The 19227-nt window shown below is 44.2% G+C and overlaps 1 protein-coding gene across 1 annotated transcript in view; it reads left to right on the top strand.

Annotated features, from left to right (window-relative positions):
• Positions 1 to 1416: 1416 nt before the first annotated feature.
• nhsa (Nance-Horan syndrome a (congenital cataracts and dental anomalies)) overlaps positions 1417 to 19227 on the top strand; it is a 72866-nt gene continuing 55055 nt past the window's right edge. The window contains exon 1 of the mRNA XM_056277093.1: positions 1417 to 1862. Coding sequence (XP_056133068.1) covers positions 1583 to 1862 — 280 coding nt within the window. The 5' untranslated portion in view covers positions 1417 to 1582. The remainder of the gene's footprint in view (positions 1863 to 19227) is intronic.

Genomic DNA, 19227 nt, shown 5'->3' with positions numbered 1-19227 from the left:
ACTTTGCTTTCGTCAAAGAATCCTCCATTTGCAGCAATTACAGCATTGCAGACCTTTGGCATTCTAGCTGTTAATTTGTTGAGGTAATCTGGAGAAATTGCACCCCACGCTTCCAGAAGCAGCTCCCACAAGTTGGATTGGTTGGATGGGCACTTCTTTGAGCAGATTGAGTTTCTGGAGCATCACATTTGTGGGGTCAATTAAACGCTAAAAATGGCCAGAAAAAGAGAACTTTCATCTGAAACTCGACAGTCTATTCTTGTTCTTAGAAATGAAGGCTATTCCATGCGAGAAATTGCTAAGAAATTGAAGATTTCCTACACCGGTGTGTACTACTCCCTTCAGTGGACAGCACAAACAGTCTCTAACCAGAGTAGAAAAAGAAGTGGGAGGCCGCGTTGCACAACTGAGCAAGAAGATAAGTACATTAGAGTCTCTAGTTTGAGAAACAGACGCCTCACAGGTCCCCAACTGGCATCTTCATTAAATAGTACCTGTTAGAGCCTGTTTGTGCTGTCCTCTGAAGGGAGTAGTACACACCGGTGTAGGAAATCTTCAGTTTCTTAGCAATTTCTCGCATGGAATAGCCTTCATTTCTAAGAACAAGAATAGACTGTCGAGTTTCAGATGAAAGTTCTCTTTTTCTGGCCATTTTGAGCGTTTAATTGACCCCACAAATGTGATGCTCCAGAAACTCAATCTGCTCAAAGAAGTGCCCATCCAACCAATCCAACTTGTGGGAGCTGCTTCTGGAAGCGTGGGGTGCAATTTCTCCAGATTACCTCAACAAATTAACAGCTAGAATGCCAAAGGTCTGCAATGCTGTAATTGCTGCAAATGGAGGATTCTTTGACGAAAGCAAAGTTTGATGTAAAAAAAATCTTATTTCAAATACAAATCATTATTTCTAACCTTGTCAATGTCTTGACTCTATTTTCTATTCATTTCACAACATATGGTGGTGAATAAGTGTGACTTTTCATGGAAAACACGAAATTGTTTGGGTGATCCCAAACTTTTGAACGGTAGTGTACATACATACATACATACATACATACATACATACATGCATGCATATATATACATACATGCATATATATACATAAATATATGTGTGCACAAAAAGAGAGCAACACTATATCAACAGAAAGAAAGAAAACATTTCCGCGGGCATAAAGCTATCTCTCTCCCTGAAGACAGCATATCAAATTTGGCAGCTGTATTAGAGAGGAAAGCGCGCGCCATGGAGTCCGGATCCGGAGAAAAACGGTGATCCGCGCCATATTTTGGTACTGTCTTTTTTTAAAACCACCTCTCGTTTGGAGCAGTGAACAACATAGCACACAGATCGGCAGCAGATGACCAAGGGGCACAACGAAGACCGGAGCAGTCCCCTCTCGCCATGCAAATACCTACCAGCCTTATAGAGCAATAGGATGGGGCATCAACAGTTGAACTTTTAAAACTGGATTAAGGGGGGAGTGGGCGAGAACTGTTTTTCCCCCTCTTTTTTTCTTCTACATTTTGTTCACTCTTGTTTCACTCTTTATTGGAATTATCTCCGAGGTCCATCATATCAAACATGCCTTTTGCCAAACGAATAGTGGAACCTCAGCTACTTTGCAGGCATTCGGCTCCCAGTGACGAGGTGGTGCTCGTCGAGGATTTGTGCTCCATCAATAACGTGGCTCTCTCTCGGACGTTGCGGCAGCTCTCTGACCTGGCCAAGCATGCCTGCTCAATCTTCCAGGAGCTCGAGGTCGACCTCATGTCAACCAACCACCGAGTTCGGGGACTCCAGGACAAGATTAACAAACTTCAGCAGGGTACCTCCGGCTTGGACCCCAAACAGGAGGCAGTGCGTGAGTACCCCACTCTTCCTCCAACTGAAGTGCCTCTATGGACGCGCCACGGCCAAACTTGCCTTCCCATTGAGTCCTCACACTGACAGAACGCGCTCTCTATCGCCCCGAGGCTTGACATGATTTCTAATATTTCGGTAGTTCTGATTAAAACATACATGTTATTGCTCTTAATAGAGATGTGCGTGGCTGCGGATGGGTGTTGGGTCCGCAGAGAGCCATGCGTTGGTGTTTTCATCGCGTCTCGCAGCCGCGGCTCATCCGTAGAGGGGCGTGTTTGGCCGCTCGAGCACACCGCGATTCCAGTTCACACGCCAGCGAGTGTCACTATTTGAGGAAGGGTGCAAACTCAAATATGTTTCAGGCTAATGGCGACGCACTTTTCAAGACGGACAACTTTATGGTTTTATTGTTAATTAGCACAAAAGTGACTGTAAAGACTTGCGAGGCCAGTACTGGCGGGAAGCTATTTGTCCCAGAGATGAGCGTCTCACACCGTCCACATTCTGGTTTAAACACTTCAAGTGTATAGCTAGTTATCTTGCATTTGAAGCCCTGAGACATATAATTATTTGCTCATGCATAGATCACATGCATTATTAATAGCAGATAATATTTGTCTATCCATTGAGTGGAGCTCGAGATTTTTTTTCTCATGCGCCAGTGATTACGATTAAAAACAGCTCCAAACGTTAGCTAGGCTAATCGTCCACCCCCCTTAACTAATGTATTTGAACACTGTGCAGAATATGTTATTAGTGCATGTCGTGGTCTTCGTTGAGTAATGTAATGCCATCTGTGAAACTTTCCCCATTGCCTTGGTGGTGTGGCCGTTGCGTGGAATCACTGCGCCCCCCTCACCCCTCCCACCCCAATCCACCCCCCACCCCCTGCGGAGTTGCTGGGAACGTTTGATTTGGTGGATGTGCGCATGCGTAAAACTACTTTACAGTAAACAATCATGAAATGTGAGTGCACTGCACCCCCTACCCCCAGGATTGTCCCCTAAGTCACTCTTCAGCTTGGACATAACCCAGAGGATTTCCAATGCCCTGGCTGCAAGCCCTTGCACGTATTAGTCAAGCCCTCCCTCCTGAATGGGTTACTTGGTCCACAGGGATTAATCTTCTCCCCTCTTGATGACCACAACGCAAATACAGACTCGGCTCCTTTTAAAGAGCTTTTTTTTATTTGGGCCTGCAAAGGGTCAGCCAAGTAACGACTTTCCTGATTCAAATTTCTACACTTGGATGCTCAGTTATCAGTTTAGATTTTAACCCCAGTTCTCATTCATATTTCTCTTAGAGGTGATATTGTTGTTATCCTCTGCTTCTAAGCCTGCCTTGTGTATTGTGTATTATGACTCCACTCACAGCCAGACTGGCCAGAGCTGGCCCCTGTCAAACTCAATGCATTTTAGGGTTATCCATGCCCTCCTTTCTAAACTACCACGTGTTTTTTGTTTTTTTTTGCATGATAAAGCAATCATCAAAAAGCTGTCCAGACAGCTCTCAAACATAACCACACTTTTCCAAGTAAAGTAGTCTGGGAAGTCAACAAGCTGCTGTCACTAATAATGAAAGTGACATTATTCTGAATGCAACCCCCACTTTTTCAATTAAGCACTCTCAGGCCAGCTATTTAGAGTCACAGGCCCTGCTGGGCAGGATAAATACCAAATAATATTATTTAAATCAAAATGATTTATCTGAACCAGAATCTGTTTTATATTCCATGTGAATTTCCATATATGCCAGGAGTTCGACTTGGAGCTTTGCTCATATTCACACTTAATTATAAAAGTGTATACATATAAACCTTACATATTACTTATATAGCATACATTACTCTGTAATCTTTTGCTGTACTTTGGTATGCATGTGGTTGATAATCGAAATGGTAATGTCCCATCTGAAAGGGAGATGTTGCTTCCTAGATTACCAGATAACCCCCTTTGCCTGGAAAAGCCTAATTGCGCTTAATTGTTCTTTTTGTATTAATGGTGTCAGGAGAACCTTTAAACAACAGATTCCTCCCTAATCTGAATGACAATTAGTGCAAATGGAGCAGTTCGGGGCAGTGGGGTCCTGGTGGGTGGGGGTTGTTTTTATATGACGTGACTGTGACTGTCTACACCACAGGGTGACTACTGAAGGACACATTTGCTGCACTGTCATATTACATGTGTAGAGTATCCATTATTGATTAGGGGGGTATGACAAACACCGTCGGCTGTTAGTGATACAGTCTTTTCTGATGTTGGGTCTCAGCGCTACTCAGCCACCAGTGACCGCTCACTTTAGTGTTTAATCCACTAATTAGTGGTTTATTTCATTTGCAGTGCTTTTTGGGTGTTGGCTATTTTAAATGCCTGGCATGATGATGGCACAGTTAGGTCAAATGACATGGAAGTGAAGTTCACTCGCTTTCTCCTCTTTCACTTTTCCTCCATCTCATATAAAACTATGTGTGTTTTACCCCTGAGCAGCATGACTGGATTCCCCATCTTCAGTAAGTCTACATGAGCACAGTTGAAGTGTTCATTAACCAATGATATTATTATTTAGTTGTGGACATCCCACTTAAAATTATGTCCTCCCCAGACAAGAAATCAATTTTAGCAATTCCATGCAATGAACAAAAACAAAACTAAACAGTTAAATTTACATTATTAAAATGAAAATTGAAACAAATTTATTCCCAGACCACAGAGAGACACTGCAGATGCTCTCCCTTTCTCTTTCTCTTTCTCTTTCTCTTTCTCTCTGTCTCTCTCTGTCTCTCTCTGTCTCTCTCTCTCTCTCTCTCTCTCTCTCTCTCTCTCTCTCTCTCTCTCTCTCTCTCTCTCTCTCTCTCTCTCTCTCTCTCTCTCTCTCTCTGTCTCCCTCTCTCTCTCTCTCTGTCTCTCTCTCTCTCTCTCTCTCTCTCTCTCTCTCTCTCTCTCTCTCTCTCTCTCTCTCTCTCTCTCTCTCTCTCTCTCTCTGCCCCCCCTCTGTCCCCCCTCTCTCACTCTGTGTCTCGCCCTCTGTCTCTCTCTCGCTCTCTTACTGTCTTTCACTTACTCTCTCTCCCTCTCTCTCTCCCTCTCTTTCTCTCTCTATCTCTGTCCCCCTTCCTCCCTCCCTCTCTCTCTCTCTCTCTCTCTCTCTCTCTCTCTCTCTCTCTCTCTCTCTCTCTCTCTCTCTCTCTCTCTCTCTCTCTCTCTCTCTCTCTCTCTCTCTCTCTCTCTCTTGCCCCCTCTCCCTCTGTCTCTCCCCTACTTCACCTCACACAAACAAACACACACACCAGGCCACCGAGTCCCTCGCCTCAGTGTTTGGACAGCTATCTTGTGACACCTAGTCAATGTCTGTGTTTGACTCCCATCAGACCTACTCAACCAAGCCTGGCACTTGATAAAGTGTTGTCTTACTTTAGAGCACTCTGGTGGGTTTTGAGTTACGCTGGCTTAGTACGCATGGGGAGCCATAATGCTCGCGGCGACAAGCAGACCTCTCTTTCTTCTGAGAGCACATGGCTCACCGTGTGCCCCATTCATTGCACAGACCACACCAGACACTGTCATAAAAACACTGAACAGAGAGTAAAACCGGTTTTGGACACAATAGCATACGATAACCCATCTTCCAAATTCTCCCACGGTGTCATGCTTTTCCTACTCATAATGGATAAAGGAAGTAAAGAGTTAGTAAAGATGAGTATTTAGTGTCGAGTTAGCAAAATCAATTAAGTACCATATAGGATAAGTCAGGAGTACGCTGTGAAAGACTCTATGTCGTGTGGTGGCATTAATCCAAGATTTATGTTCAAACTCAGATGACTGGAGGATTACAGCCCATATACATTGCATTATACAGTATATGGGGAGTAAACATGGTGGATGAGATGTTGTCTCAATTTGAATCACCATGTGTAGCAGCCATGGAAATGGGGGTCTACAGAATAACAAACAGATTGGTCACCAAGCTCTCAAGATCGATATCTGAGAGCTATGTTTCACATGGGCCTTTTATGATCACATACACCACATTTATGACCATTGGTTTATCTTTTCTCATAATACTGTGGGTTTTCCTATCTGCGCTGCTGGAGGAAATCAAAGCATCTACATTGGTTGTTACGATTCAAAGAAGCATTTTGTACACATGGAGCGGCCCTAAACAGCATGGCTGGTGCACATGTTGCGTATTTCTGAGTTGCTATAAGTGGTTGCAGTGCAGGGATATATTAAACAGCAGCATAGCACGAGTCTGAGGTCATAAACATTTCTAGAGATAGTAACGCATTATGTCTGTGGATGGTTTATTTTGAATGTCACTGTGTCGAAGGAAGTCGAAAATATATTTTTGTCTGATTGGATACACTGAGCAGTTTACCATGAATGAATCTGAACCGTTGTAACAGATCAAACGCAGTCTATTATCCACTCGAGCATCGTTCAATTCATTCAATAATGAATCCGAATACAGTCACATATGTGAGTGGCAAACACCCATAATTTCCTGTTCTTTTTGTTTATGCTTACTTAGCTAGACCACATGTTGTAATCTTGTCTAAAGTTTTATCTGTTTTGTGTGATTGGCCCACCAAGCCAAATTCTTTGTATTGGCAAATGTACACAGCTAATAAAAGCACAATTTTCAGGCGTCTGGGTAGTGTAGTGTGGCAGTTGATTCCATTGCCTACCAACACGAGGATCACCAGTTCGAATCTCCATGTTGCCTCTGGCTTGGTCGGGCGCCCCTACAGACACAATTGGCCATGTCTGCAGGTGGGAAGCCGGATGTGGGTATGTGTCCTGGTCGCTGTACTAGCGCCTCCTCTGGTCTGTCGGGGCGCCTGTTCCGGGGGGTGGGGGAACTGGGGAGAATAGCGTGATCCTCCCATGTGCTACGTCCCCCTGGTGAAACTCCTCACTGTCAGGTGAAAAGAAGCAGCTGGCAACTCCACATGTATCGGAGGAGGCATGTGGTAGTCTGCAGCCCTCCCCGGATCGGCAGAGGGGGTGGAGGAGAGATCAGGACGGCTCGGAAGAGTGGGGTAATTGGCTGGATACAATTGGGGAGAAAAAAGGGGGAAAAATCCACAAAAAAACCCACAAAATTTCCAAGTTAGAAGACTTACTCACTAACCTCCATGATGGGATATTCCCTTTTGAATTATTGAATACAATCCAAATTAATCAGTTCAGTGATGCCGTATTTCTGCTGCATGTATTTCTTTAGTACCGCAGACCCCATTGGTAGTTTCATTTAGTTAAATTCGAAAAAAATCTGCTTATGCAATGCCTTACTCGAGTCATTTTGTTTGATATGCAACATTTGAGTAAAGTCCAGAGCCTCAGGGCAGTGCTTTCCTCTATTCTGCTTCATAACAGCGAGAGGCGTGATAATGATAAGAGGTGAGATGCACTTTAAGCTTCACATGCACAACATTGCCGCTCTCCTGCTTGCTTTAAAATAACCCGTGGGGTCAGATAGTGTACAATGTCCAACTCAAATTCTTGAGTCACTGTCCTTTTTTTTATCTCTTTGCTCCCATTGCTTTCTCATAGTGGAGGGAAAGGTGCAGGGCTGATCTGCCATTTCAGCAAAAAAAAAAAAAAAAAAAAGAAAAAAAGTTGTTTTTTTTGTGCCACCCTGTTGCTGGCCAGGAATCAGTTTATGTGGACAGCAGTAGCAAAACATGTATTCCACCGTGAAGCCTGCTGAGATAACGTAGCCCAGATAACTACATTAGCCACTCTTCTTTTCTCCCACATTTCATTGACCCAGCACAGCCATTACTGTGAGTTTGATCTACTAAGTGAGGCTGTCCAAATGAATCAATAAACACGCCATCCAGGGCCAATGTCAGTCGATGCTAGAATTCACAGCAGACCATCAGATAGTGGCGAGACAAAAATACGTGCAAGTTTATGTCCCCTGATTCAGAATGTATTCACCTGTCAAAAGTGGGATATTTGCAACCATCTTTGGTGTTTTTTTTATGGGGTTTTCCATGCCGCTGAGTAGCACTTATTTGGTTCAAGTCACATGGAAGCAGAGAATGAGACAAGGTCGAGAAAAAGAAAGGCATAGGGATTTTAAATCAGCTGCACAGAGACACAAAGAGAGATAGAGTACATCCCTGATTACGTTTTACGATAGGACAGAGAGCCTCTACTTTTCTTTTCTCTTTCATTATCAGAACTTGGGCATATTTCTGCAGGTCCAGACAACCTGCCATTGATATAGTGTCTCTGCTAATTATAGAGCACGTTTCAAAGCCTTCCTCGCTCATTCCTGCCTCCAACCCCCACATCCGAGACAGACACCAAGAAAGCCTAGACAGCCTTGATGCTGCTGCGGCTTGGTGTTTTCATTCAAATCTCTCAAAGCTGATGTCATCCTTTTTCTACTCAGTAACTTTTTTCCATATGCAGACCCCCGAGCTCATTCTCTCAGACCGCGCACATTTGGATGGAGAAAGAGAGTCATTAGTGTTGTATATCAAAGTATGACTGATGCGGTGGAGCAGTTTATTATTCATTATTACAACCAATCTTGATAATATTTGTTTTTCATTTTCAGCATTAGGTTTTGATTTTATTTCTCAGAATAACTTGACGTTGAAACGAACAGCGCAGCTCTCGCTACAATTAGGCGTGAGGGGAAACCCTGTCAGGAGGGCTCTGCAGGCTCCATTAACTTTGTGTGCTTCTCAGCACCTCCACTCTCAGTGGATTGCCTCGGCCCGCAATTGAAGTGGTTTCTACTGAACCATTCTGTCAAGTCAAACATTCCAAAAAGCCACTGACCAGGAAACCACAATGCTTGCTTGCACTTGTGGGACCTTGTACCCCACACATGCTCCCTAAATTGGGCCAGGTGATTGGTGTGTTTAGGGAGGGTGTGAGGCGGAGGGATGAACCGGAGTAACTTGAAGGTGCGCTTGTATATGAAAGGAGATGTTTTGTTAAAAAGTGAAGTTTACTTTTTTCATAGCTTTGCATGGGGGGAATGTATGAGTGATTACATTTGTACATTCCTGTGGTGAGACCTTCCACGAGAGCAAGCTTGCACCTCTGAGCATGTGTCTCTGGAGTTACTACTGACTCCCAACTAAAACCCCTGTTGCTGCTTCGCTGTATACATTCAGGTGAATACGATGGCATTTATGGGCTTCTAGGGCGGGTGGAGATGGATTATTTTTATGCCTCATATTTTCTACAGAGAAATAACCTTGCCCCTCCACTGGAATATATGTGTGAGAAGAACATCTAGTTTTGATGTTGCGTAATTTATTTTCCACTTGATTGTCCAGGGATTCCTGTGTGGGTGACTGAGAAACTGTTTGTCGTTGTTGAGTGGAGATTGTTTTTGTCCCGGGCCCAGCTATAGTGCCAGATTTGGGATGCTGTGATAGGCTGATCTTATGACCTGAGGTGTGTAGTCGATGTTACACACACACACACACACACACACACACACACACACACACACACACACACACACACACACACACACACACACACACACACACACACACACACACACACACACACAGAGTTTGACCCCTGTGCTGTGGTGGAGTTTGTTAAATATCATCTCCAACCAGACATTACTTTATATGGAGTTCTGAGTCCAGGGAATAAGGCACCACAGGACAGTATAAGCATGTCTTTAAGAAGAGGTGGGGGGCAGAGTCATTTACCCCTGACCTCAAATGCCTGCTGGCCTCCCAACCCCCTGAAAACACCATCAAAAGACAAAAGAGCAAACACAGACGCCTTGCTTATCACGCAGCCTCTAAAGAGTTGTGCACCTAATTATAGTGGATTTAACGTTTGACGTTACTCTGAATAGCCAGAGGTCAGTGGACCCTGGAAACCCGCTCCAGAGCCAGGCGTGATTAGTTCCTCCGATTCAAATGGTTAACTAAAAGAATTCTTCCGTCCGACTTGACATGCTTGTCTAAGGAGGAACTACGCTGTGCACAAACACATGGCTATAGGTTGATTTTGCCCTTCACTTCCTGCAACTGCCTGGTCAGATTACTTTCTATTGCTCCACATCCATTGTTAGCGTGCGTAGAACAGGTTGCCTGGTAAGAGTTGCTGTCTTTAAAGTCCGCGGTGGCGTAGCGGTCTAAGCATCGGCTTGGTGTCGATGCAGTTGCCCACTGGGGACTGGGGTTCGCGCTCCGGTCTCGTCAGATCCGACTATGGCCGGACTCGGTGAAGCAGCAATCATTGGCAACGCTGTCTTCGGGAGGGGGGCGGAGTTGTGTTCGTCATTTGAATGCGTCTCTGTGTGTGTCGGAAAAACAGTGGTTCGGCTTGGATTCGCCTTGTCACGAAAGTGGGGAGGCGCTTTCCTTCGAGACTGCCGGCCGGAGAGATGCAGTTGGCGAACGCATGCAATACGAGGGTGGGTGTTTGAATTAAAATAGGGATCAATTGGCCACTAAATTGGGAGAAAAAAGGGAAAAATCAGAAATAAATTTAAAAAAAAAAAAAGAGTTGCTGTCTTTTCCACCGCTGGGTGAAGGAGCGCATGTGCTACACAGGGCAAACTTAACAAATGAAATAGTCCTTGTCATGTTTTCTTATAATTGTTATCTAAATAAACTGATACATACATTTTGCGATTGTGTAGTTCAGCCAAAAAATTACATGTTTTTGTAGGAAGGCAAGATTGCTGTGACCGCATCTGTTTTCGATTAGCGTTATAAAGGACAATCATCCTTTCTACTTTGGTTCACGTAAGGAATTCTGTCTTAGCCTTTTCCCATAAGAAAGTTGCTGCAAATACTCCTGAGAGCGAGCGACTGCGTCCAGGGATTCCGTTTTTAACCACACTGGACTCCACCACCCATTTTGTTTAGAATAACTCACCCTATTATGGCCTTTTCCATGGCAACCTAGGGAATTATTGGCGGGCCATAGGGCTGTAAAAGTATTGTTACCCAGTCTGTGCATTTCGTCTCTGCTGGCCAGCAGCAATCTAGCCCACCTGCCTGAGTTTCCCTGCATAATTCAGGCTTTAAATGATATGATCTCCCACCCTGCTTTTGTGATCCTTCACAGTCCCTCCTCCTTGCCCGCCCGCCACCATCACAAAGGAAGACTTAACCATTATGCAATGGAATTACCACTGCAGAAAGGTTGAGGACACTTGGCTCTGACAGGCAAAGCATGGTAGGATGAAAAGCAGAATACCTACGAAGCCCCCACTTTTCTCAAGTTGAGAAAAAGTTTGCTCGCTATCAAAGCATTATTCTATTTCCAGCTTCTAATGACGCAGTGCAGTCTATTGCACCGCTTTATTTCGAGAGAGAGTCGAGGGGTGTGTTGGTATCTGACGTGAAGATAGTTTTAGGGTGTGAGGAGGTTTAGATGGCTGGTAACGTGAGTGCTGAAAATAGCTTTGCCTTTCAGCAGGAAGCGGTAGTCTTTTGCCATGCAGGTGTTTAGACTGGGATTTGACTGGTATGTGAACTCCCTTCACCTCAACTCAACAGAAGATCCAGGCCGACTCTTTAAAGTTGTAAGAGCCTATTTATAAATCCTCATACCAGTGCCTGGGATAGAAAGCACCTGTGGATATGAGGGTGTGCATCAAACAGGTGCTTATCGCTGTCGAGTGAGATTTGCTAAATTTCTTTTCGGATCCAATGTGTCCAAAGTCGATCTTCTGGTATTATAGGAGGGTGTGGCTATCCAGGCGAAGTGATATCTAGTAGTTTTATTCTTATCTTAAATCAAACAGCTGCATTTACAGTTGTTGCTAGTGCACTACCAGTGGTATTAAAAAGACGGAGTCTGTTATGGTCTTTGCAAAATCACTCAATGTTGACGTGTGGTCTAAGCAATCAGAGCAATTCGGTTGCTGCTAGCTTTTGCAGGTTTGCATCATGCTTTTTTCAATGTAGGTTACTTCCCCCATGGCGGAGGGCTTTCTCTTCAATCAAGTCATAGCACCCTCTGCTCTTTTCTCCTCATGTTACCTCCTTTTAGGGCAGACCTCCTCTCCATGGTTTTATCTGCTGCCTGCTGTGTCTTTGCCATCCTGTGTTCCCTCAGATATCGCTCTGATTTATGCTCTGTAAAAATAATGGAATGCACTGCGCGGAAAGCCGGCGCAGTGTTTGCGAACAAGCGTCATTGAGCTGGACACGGCAGTTTCAGTGCTCTGGTTCTTGTAACGTTCAACACCTCTCCTTGTAAGAGCAGCGTCACATTCAACACAGAATGCCTCCTGAGCTCAATTAAAGGGGCAACATTATGAGCCTATGTAAAACCTTAACTTACTATCATATCAAAGTTTCACTGAAGGATGGTGAATTTAACTTAACCTGCTCTGTTCTGCAAATCCTACCGATTTTCTCTTTTGTTTTGTTGTTTTTTTTTTAAAGTGAAGATGTCATGCCAGATGTGGATAATTTCAACGCTCCAGATAACATTCGTTGTGCCACAGTGACTGTCCCCAGGCCTCCTCAGGCAAGGCTGGCCAGGTCAACACAAACACTTTCCCGTCGCTTCAACCCCTCTTGTTCTTGTTACTCACACAGACATGCAGTTTCACCCTCCTGTGCTGACTTTTGTTCCCTTCTCCTTTCACTCTCTCTCATCCTCAAGGATTTTCCAAGCCATTCTGATCTCTCTTTTATTCTTGCCAGTAATATCTGTGCCTTGCTGGGCCATTGGGCCTCAGGCTCCTTATATACTTCTTTTCTAACCACATATTCTCTTCTGTCTCTGTGCTCTCTGTGTAGCTGCCCCTCTCTCTCCATTTCTGTCTCTTTCACTTTCCCGTAGTCCCTCTTTCTCCAGCCTACATATCTGTCTCCACTCAGTAATACGGTCTCTTATTTTGGGATTCAGCCCATATCCCTCCCAGCTGTCCCACTAGGGAGAAACAGACCTGCTTTAGCAGTAGTTTTCCATAAAAATGCATCACTTGATTCTCCATAGTGCTCCGGATCCCCGATTAGCACCTTTGTGTAAGCAAGCTTTATTTTACACTTATCCCCCTGACAGGTCTGCCATTTACCTATGTATTAATCTTTGGTAGTCTTTGTACTCAAGCATAAGTCTCAACACGTTGTTTTGGTGAACAGAATTAATTTAGTTTGGGAAATAGCTTCTGAATTCCGTGTTTTAAATACTGCCGATCTTCATTGCACAGTCAAACAGATAGTCAAATATCCCCTGACAGAGCCAGAAACTGTAAGAAGGCTGATTTTATTTCCCAGGAACGCCTTTATTTATTGCCCCCATGCAATGTAAGACATCCAAGTAGTGTCAAGCAACAGTGATACTGCGTCATCCTCAGAGATATTCTACTATCCAGGACTTCACACTGAAAATGGGTGAAATTCAAGCTGCCCATCACCATATGCCTCCCAGAAAGGGATCCCTGCCCTGAAGAAATATCCTATTACCAATCTGACTTTTTTTTTTCATTCCCAACAGTTTGCTGGAAGTTCTGACCTGGAAGGGGAATTCCACTGAAATTTGAGCACTGAAATCATGAATTGACCAAAACACGTTATTCCTCTTCTTTCAACAGCAATGCAGAGGTAGAGAAATGGTTATACATTCCACCCATCAGCCAATTCAAGTATACCTCCCAAGCTTCATCATGCAGTCGTGTAATTCAACACCAAACTTGGCCATGTTCACCAACACTTCTTCAGCCGAGAAACAGTAAGCCTTATCATGAATCAAAGGATGGGAAAATATTTGTGGCTCTGACTTACAAACTTTACAGATGCTCACAACATATCAATAGATGCTGAAAAGCCCAAGTCGGCGTACAGGGAGATCACATTGTGCAGGATGCCCAAGGTGACTGCACAGGTTATAGGGTTCCTTAAGTTCTCACTGGCCACAGGTTTGTTTTGCTATCATACCACTGTGACGGCGCGTTCACTCAAACAGAAACTCCACAATGAAGCCAGTTTTTGCAAAACTATTTACCCCTTTGCCTCTCAAAGTTACTTCCTGGTGACAGGTGTAGTAAGGAGGGAATGGAGAAACGCAAGACTTGCTAAATGTATGTTATATAGTGTCTTCCTTTATGGCAGCCGCAGAGCTATTGTGCTGTTATGCCTGTCAGATGTTCTCCAGCAGGCAGCTTGAAAATACTCATGCCACTTTTTTCTTTTTCTTTTTTACATTACAACACAATTGCACCTATTTTCTTTACTTTTCTTTCGCTTGTTGCAAGAACAAAGTTTATAGCAAGAGAAATAGAAGCTCAGTTTTTCAGTGTTTTGTTTTTCTGTTTAAACTCAGGGCTAACTAAGTACATTGAAGAGACTGTCTCCCAGCCCTCATAACTGGGAGGCTTTGGGATGGAAAGGTAAATGGTCTGGAAAGGCAGGGGCTATATCGTACACATGTTACTCCTCAGTTAGTTTGGCAAATGTATGAAGACTCTGGGCACCAGAGAGGATCAGGGACGAAGGTTGTGAAGCTTGAGTATGAAAGGCCAAGAAAAACAGAGGTGACTCCAAACAGAGCTGGGTATTTGAGTAATCTCTTCACGCTACTACTAGCTAATGTGTATAACAATGATGCTCAGTGGGGCCAAAAGATTTCTGCTTTTAGTTTACTTTTGGCCTGTTTGAAAAAAATAAAGAAAAAAAACTTGGCTTCATTTGGAATAATGCATTTTGATTTGGCTTGAGTTAAATATCTGTGCTTTCCACAATTTTATGGGAAGCACATTTAGTAACTTTTGAATATTGAACAGTGGTAGTAATTAAATGCAAATACAGTGATTACCCTGTATAAATGAATGTAAGCTCTCACAAAATTTGTAGTTCCCTTGTGGTCTGTTGTGGCTTTTTTACATTTATTTATATTACCAGACTCTGGAGAACTAACTCTTGGAAACAGCTTCCTCGTGTTTAGTCATTGTTGGGAAATCTGAGGGCTGTTGACCTCTGTTGAGTCAGAGGGCCGATGGAGGGTCAGGTTGGTGTGGGCTCGTCCACATCAACTCATCTCAAGAGAATGTTCCCGGAGTCAGGCTGTATATAAACCAGTAGTTGGACGTGATGCAATATACGGAAAGTACCTAAGGGCGTTGTGCTTTTTTTTTCAATTTTGGGATGACTCTGTGTGGAGAAATGGATAAACTTCATCTGTTGGCACCTGTGTGGTGCTCGTAGCACCAGGGAAAGTGTCTTTCATAAAGAGCATGGACTTTCACTTTGACTTTCTCCTCCCACAGTTTCCCAAAAGCACCGCTAAAGTGCAACCAGACGTCTGAGTGTGTTTACGTGTTTATCTATTCATGCATGTGCGTAACATTTTCCTTTTACTGCATGGGAAGCTGCGATTCTTCGTTAGATTTGTTTTGTTTGGTTTTTTTTCTCCTTCCAGTCCTGTGATGCTACTGCTTGGCTTGTCAGATCCAAATAACTTCATCCAATGTAAGCCTAGATTTTTACAAGACCAACTTTACAGATTCTATAATGAAAGTCAGAAGAGTGCTCCAAGCTTACCAACCAAAAGTAATGGTACAATACAAGAGCTTGAAGTCTGTGGCAGTACTGCTGTTGTAAGTTATCCCAACATGATTCTGTGAGGCTTAATGGGTAGAGCCTGACACTAACGCTGCTGCCACTAGGTTTTTGATTCCCACTGGGTCTGCTAATGGTACTTAAGGGCTCTTGGATTAAAGTGTCCATCAAGTAGCATATGTTAAATGGCATATGTGTCATCAAGCTGTTACAATACATCTCCATGCATCTGTAACTATAGTAACCAGGTTTCCACACATCCCGGACAAGCTAGAAATGTATATACTAGTTTTCCATTCATGGAAAGCACCTGCAAACTGGTAGTCACATTAATCAAATGTCTTGGAAATATTATTGAGGTCATGGAAAATTGTGGTGTTGGATTATAAAATTGTATTTTTACCCACTGAGATGGCATATTTTTAACATTTTTTGGCTGAGGTTGCATTTTTTGCCATATTTTCACCTGCTGAAATTGCACAATAACTGTTTGACGTATAAGGGGGTATGTTCAGGGACCACCTACAGTTAAAGTTACACAATCCATTTAGAGACGATTGAGGCTTCCACTGATACTTAGTAGTGAATAATGCGACCTTCCAAGAGCAACAGCTGTCATGTAAATCCAAGCAAAAGTCATGGAGAATGCCATTGAAAAGTCTCAGAGAATTATTTCTTAAAGAGTGAGAACCCTCAGTATCGAATTTAAAATCACTGCCTTTCGGGCGTCCGGGTAGCATAGCGGTCTATTCCATTGCCTACCAACATGGGATCGTTGGTTCGAATCCCTGTGTTACCTCCGGCTTGGTCGGGTGTCCCTATAGACACAATTGGCTGTGTCTGCGGGTGGAAAGCCGGATGTGGGTATGTGTCCTGGCTGCTGCACTAGCACCTCCTCTTGTCGGTCAGGGTGCCTATTCGAGGGGGAAGGGGAACCAGGGGGAATAGCGTGATCCTCCCATGTGCTACATCCCCCTGGAGAAACTCCTCACTGTCAGGTGAAAAGAAGCAACTGGGGACTCCACATGTATCGGAGGAGGCATGTGGTAGTCTGCAGCCCTCCCCGGATTGGTGGGGGGTGGAGCAGTGACCGGGGCGGCTTTAAGAGTGGGGTAATTGGCCAAGTACAATCAGGGAGAAAAAGGGGGGGGGATCACTGCCTTTCAGAGTACAACGCTTCACATCAACAGACACACATGTCAAGAGTGGTCCTGACTCTTAAATACGCTGCTGTCGTATGTATCCATGTGCCTGACCGAGACACTGGGTCTTGACTCTGATTACACCTTGTTCTCAGTGGTTGACTTTAGTGCTTCACAGGCAAGGGGGGAAATCCCCACATACACACACTCCTCTGTTTGTGAGGCTAACAGGCTAAATCAGAGGCCCGGCGCGTGGGAGAGCAAAGCCGACGTATATCAGAGGATCCAATTAACTGGCAGAGAAGAACGAGGCCGTCTGATGTCCAGACAGAGGGGGAAAGTGCTTGTGTAAGTTAAATTGAGAGTAGGGCTTGAATGGGCACCACAGGGAAACAGACAAGAGTTGGGACAAGGGCAAACCCTCAGATTTCTTTGTGCGGTGAAAGGCACACCAGCTGGTTGGCTGCTGGGAAGTTTTGTGTGAGTCATTACTTCTTCATTGAGCAGCACAATGCTGGGGCACACTCAGTGATTGGGACACATAGTCCCCCCCCTCCCCCATTTCCACCTCAGCTCAAGGCCGGGGTCACAGCTTACTCGCTGGGATGGGATCTGGCAGCTCCATCATCTAGCAGCCAGTCAGTGATGGAGATGAGGGTCACAGGGCCTGTGTTAGTGAGTCTGCCAGCAGGAAGTCTCCATTCAGATAGTGTCTGGATAGTTGTCTTGGCAGCATCGTGTCTAAAGGAAGAAATGGCCCATTTGAACCCATGTGACAGGACGTATTCGATAACGGTAATTTATCTGGCACATTCCTTTTTACAGTGTGTGCTTTAAGTGTGTCCCTGTCTTTTTCCTGGTTTTATTGGCCTATTATTTGTTCATTCTCTCACTAAATGCCATGGTGGCACCAGCTTGTCACAAAAATTTATCATTTGTCATCCCAGTGACTGGTTTTTATTCCTGCCGTATAGGCCAGTCGATATATTGACTCGGTGTTTACACAGGGTTGACCCTTAGGTGCTAAAGCTATATTAACCAGTGTTTTGAATGTGTTCTCAGTGTATTTTTCTAAGAAAAGCACTATGGGCAGTGAAGAAAGGTGTATCCAGGAGGACTTCACACTGACAGATGAGAATAACACAGCATAATCCATAGCATCTGCAGCATGCTTAAGGGGATCCAGGTTGTGGGTGGAGAGGTCTGAAAAGAAATCATCAGAGGCATGGACATGGTGTGAAAAATAGCCACGGTGTTTTTATGGGCTTCAAAATTAATATACAACTGCATACCAAGCAATGCTTTTACAGCTCGGCCAAACCAGGGGTTGGGAGCAGAGTTTCTCTCTCTCTCCATTCCCACTGCCTGTGTGGGGTCCTAAACTGTAGGGGTGTATGGATTTTCAATTTGGTAAACCAGATCATATCAGATTAGCCCTGTTAACTGAGAGTGGAGACCTATAGTCCTCACAGTGCTGGGACCATCTGTGATGCTGCAGATGGCCCTGTTTGTTAAAGTGGGCCGTGGTAGGACCCTGTCATCCAGGATGGGACAATGGAGATTAGGGGTGTCTGATCTCTTGGTTAAAGTGCAGTCTCAGGACTCCAGGCCGTTGGGAGGGGCACAGTGCCCTGATCTTTGGATCACACCACTGTTGTTTTACCCCAGAGATCAAGGAATGGTAAGACATATAGATCTTGTGACATTTTGACTATGTAGTATTGTTACCTCATACTTCACCGTGTGATGTTATTCCTCAGCACAAACCCTTCTCTGTAAGTGTGAGTCAGATTTTGTCCTCACTTGACCTGTCAGCTCTTTTTTTGTGATAGGGTTTGTTTTATGGCAGTTTGCCTTTAATTGTACTGGGAGTGCCTTTTATTGTGTTGTCTTTTGCTTTTTATTGTAGCTGTTTGTTTGAAGTTGAGTGAGATCTGACACACTGAGTCAATCAGTCGCAGAAGCCAAAGTTAGAAAAGGGAGCTTGCAAAGAATAAGCACAATTTCCCATATCTCTGTCACACATCAACTTGTGCATGGCCTTTCTTTTTTTCTTTTTCCTTTTAGCATGTCTTCTTCATCTGAAGCAGAAAGTCTCCCACCCTTCTTGTTTCTTGATTTGTAGTTATTGCTGTTGACGTTGGTGTATTTCCAGAGCACTATCTGGTGTACAGACTGCAGGGCCGCCAGTGAGACATAGTAGGTTGGCAAATGGAGGAGTCTACAGAAGCCACAATTTTTTTAACCACCCGTTATCCGGAGAAAGTTGACCAAGCATGCACTCTCTTCTTCAATAACACCCTTGCTACACGTGCACACCTGGGATCTGCACAGGACCACCACAGTCTCCTTCTATAAGTTCAGGAGCAATGGGGAGGTTAAGTGCCTTGTTTAAGTGCAGCTCAACAGTGTTTCTTGAGCAAGGGTGAGAATTTCAAATTCACTCTCTCAACCAGTTTAGGAATTTGAACCAGTGATCTTTGGGTCACACAGCCCAAATCTTTAGACTACCATTTCAAGGCTTCCACCTTAAATTTATCCAGACTGATTACCTTATATCATTACAGCTAAAGCAGGAACAATATTAAGTGGATTTAAGAGTTCTTGCAGGGCAGTTGCAGATGTTAGCTGCAAAAGAAATTGGAGCTGCAGAGACCTTGACAAGACCTGAATGACTAGCTGGAATAAGGAGACTTTTAGGTCCT

This window comes from Lampris incognitus, chromosome 3 (assembly GCF_029633865.1).
Source record: "Lampris incognitus isolate fLamInc1 chromosome 3, fLamInc1.hap2, whole genome shotgun sequence".
In the NCBI taxonomy this organism is placed as follows: domain Eukaryota; kingdom Metazoa; phylum Chordata; class Actinopteri; order Lampriformes; family Lampridae; genus Lampris; species Lampris incognitus.
This window is presented reverse-complemented; position numbering and strand designations above follow the sequence as displayed.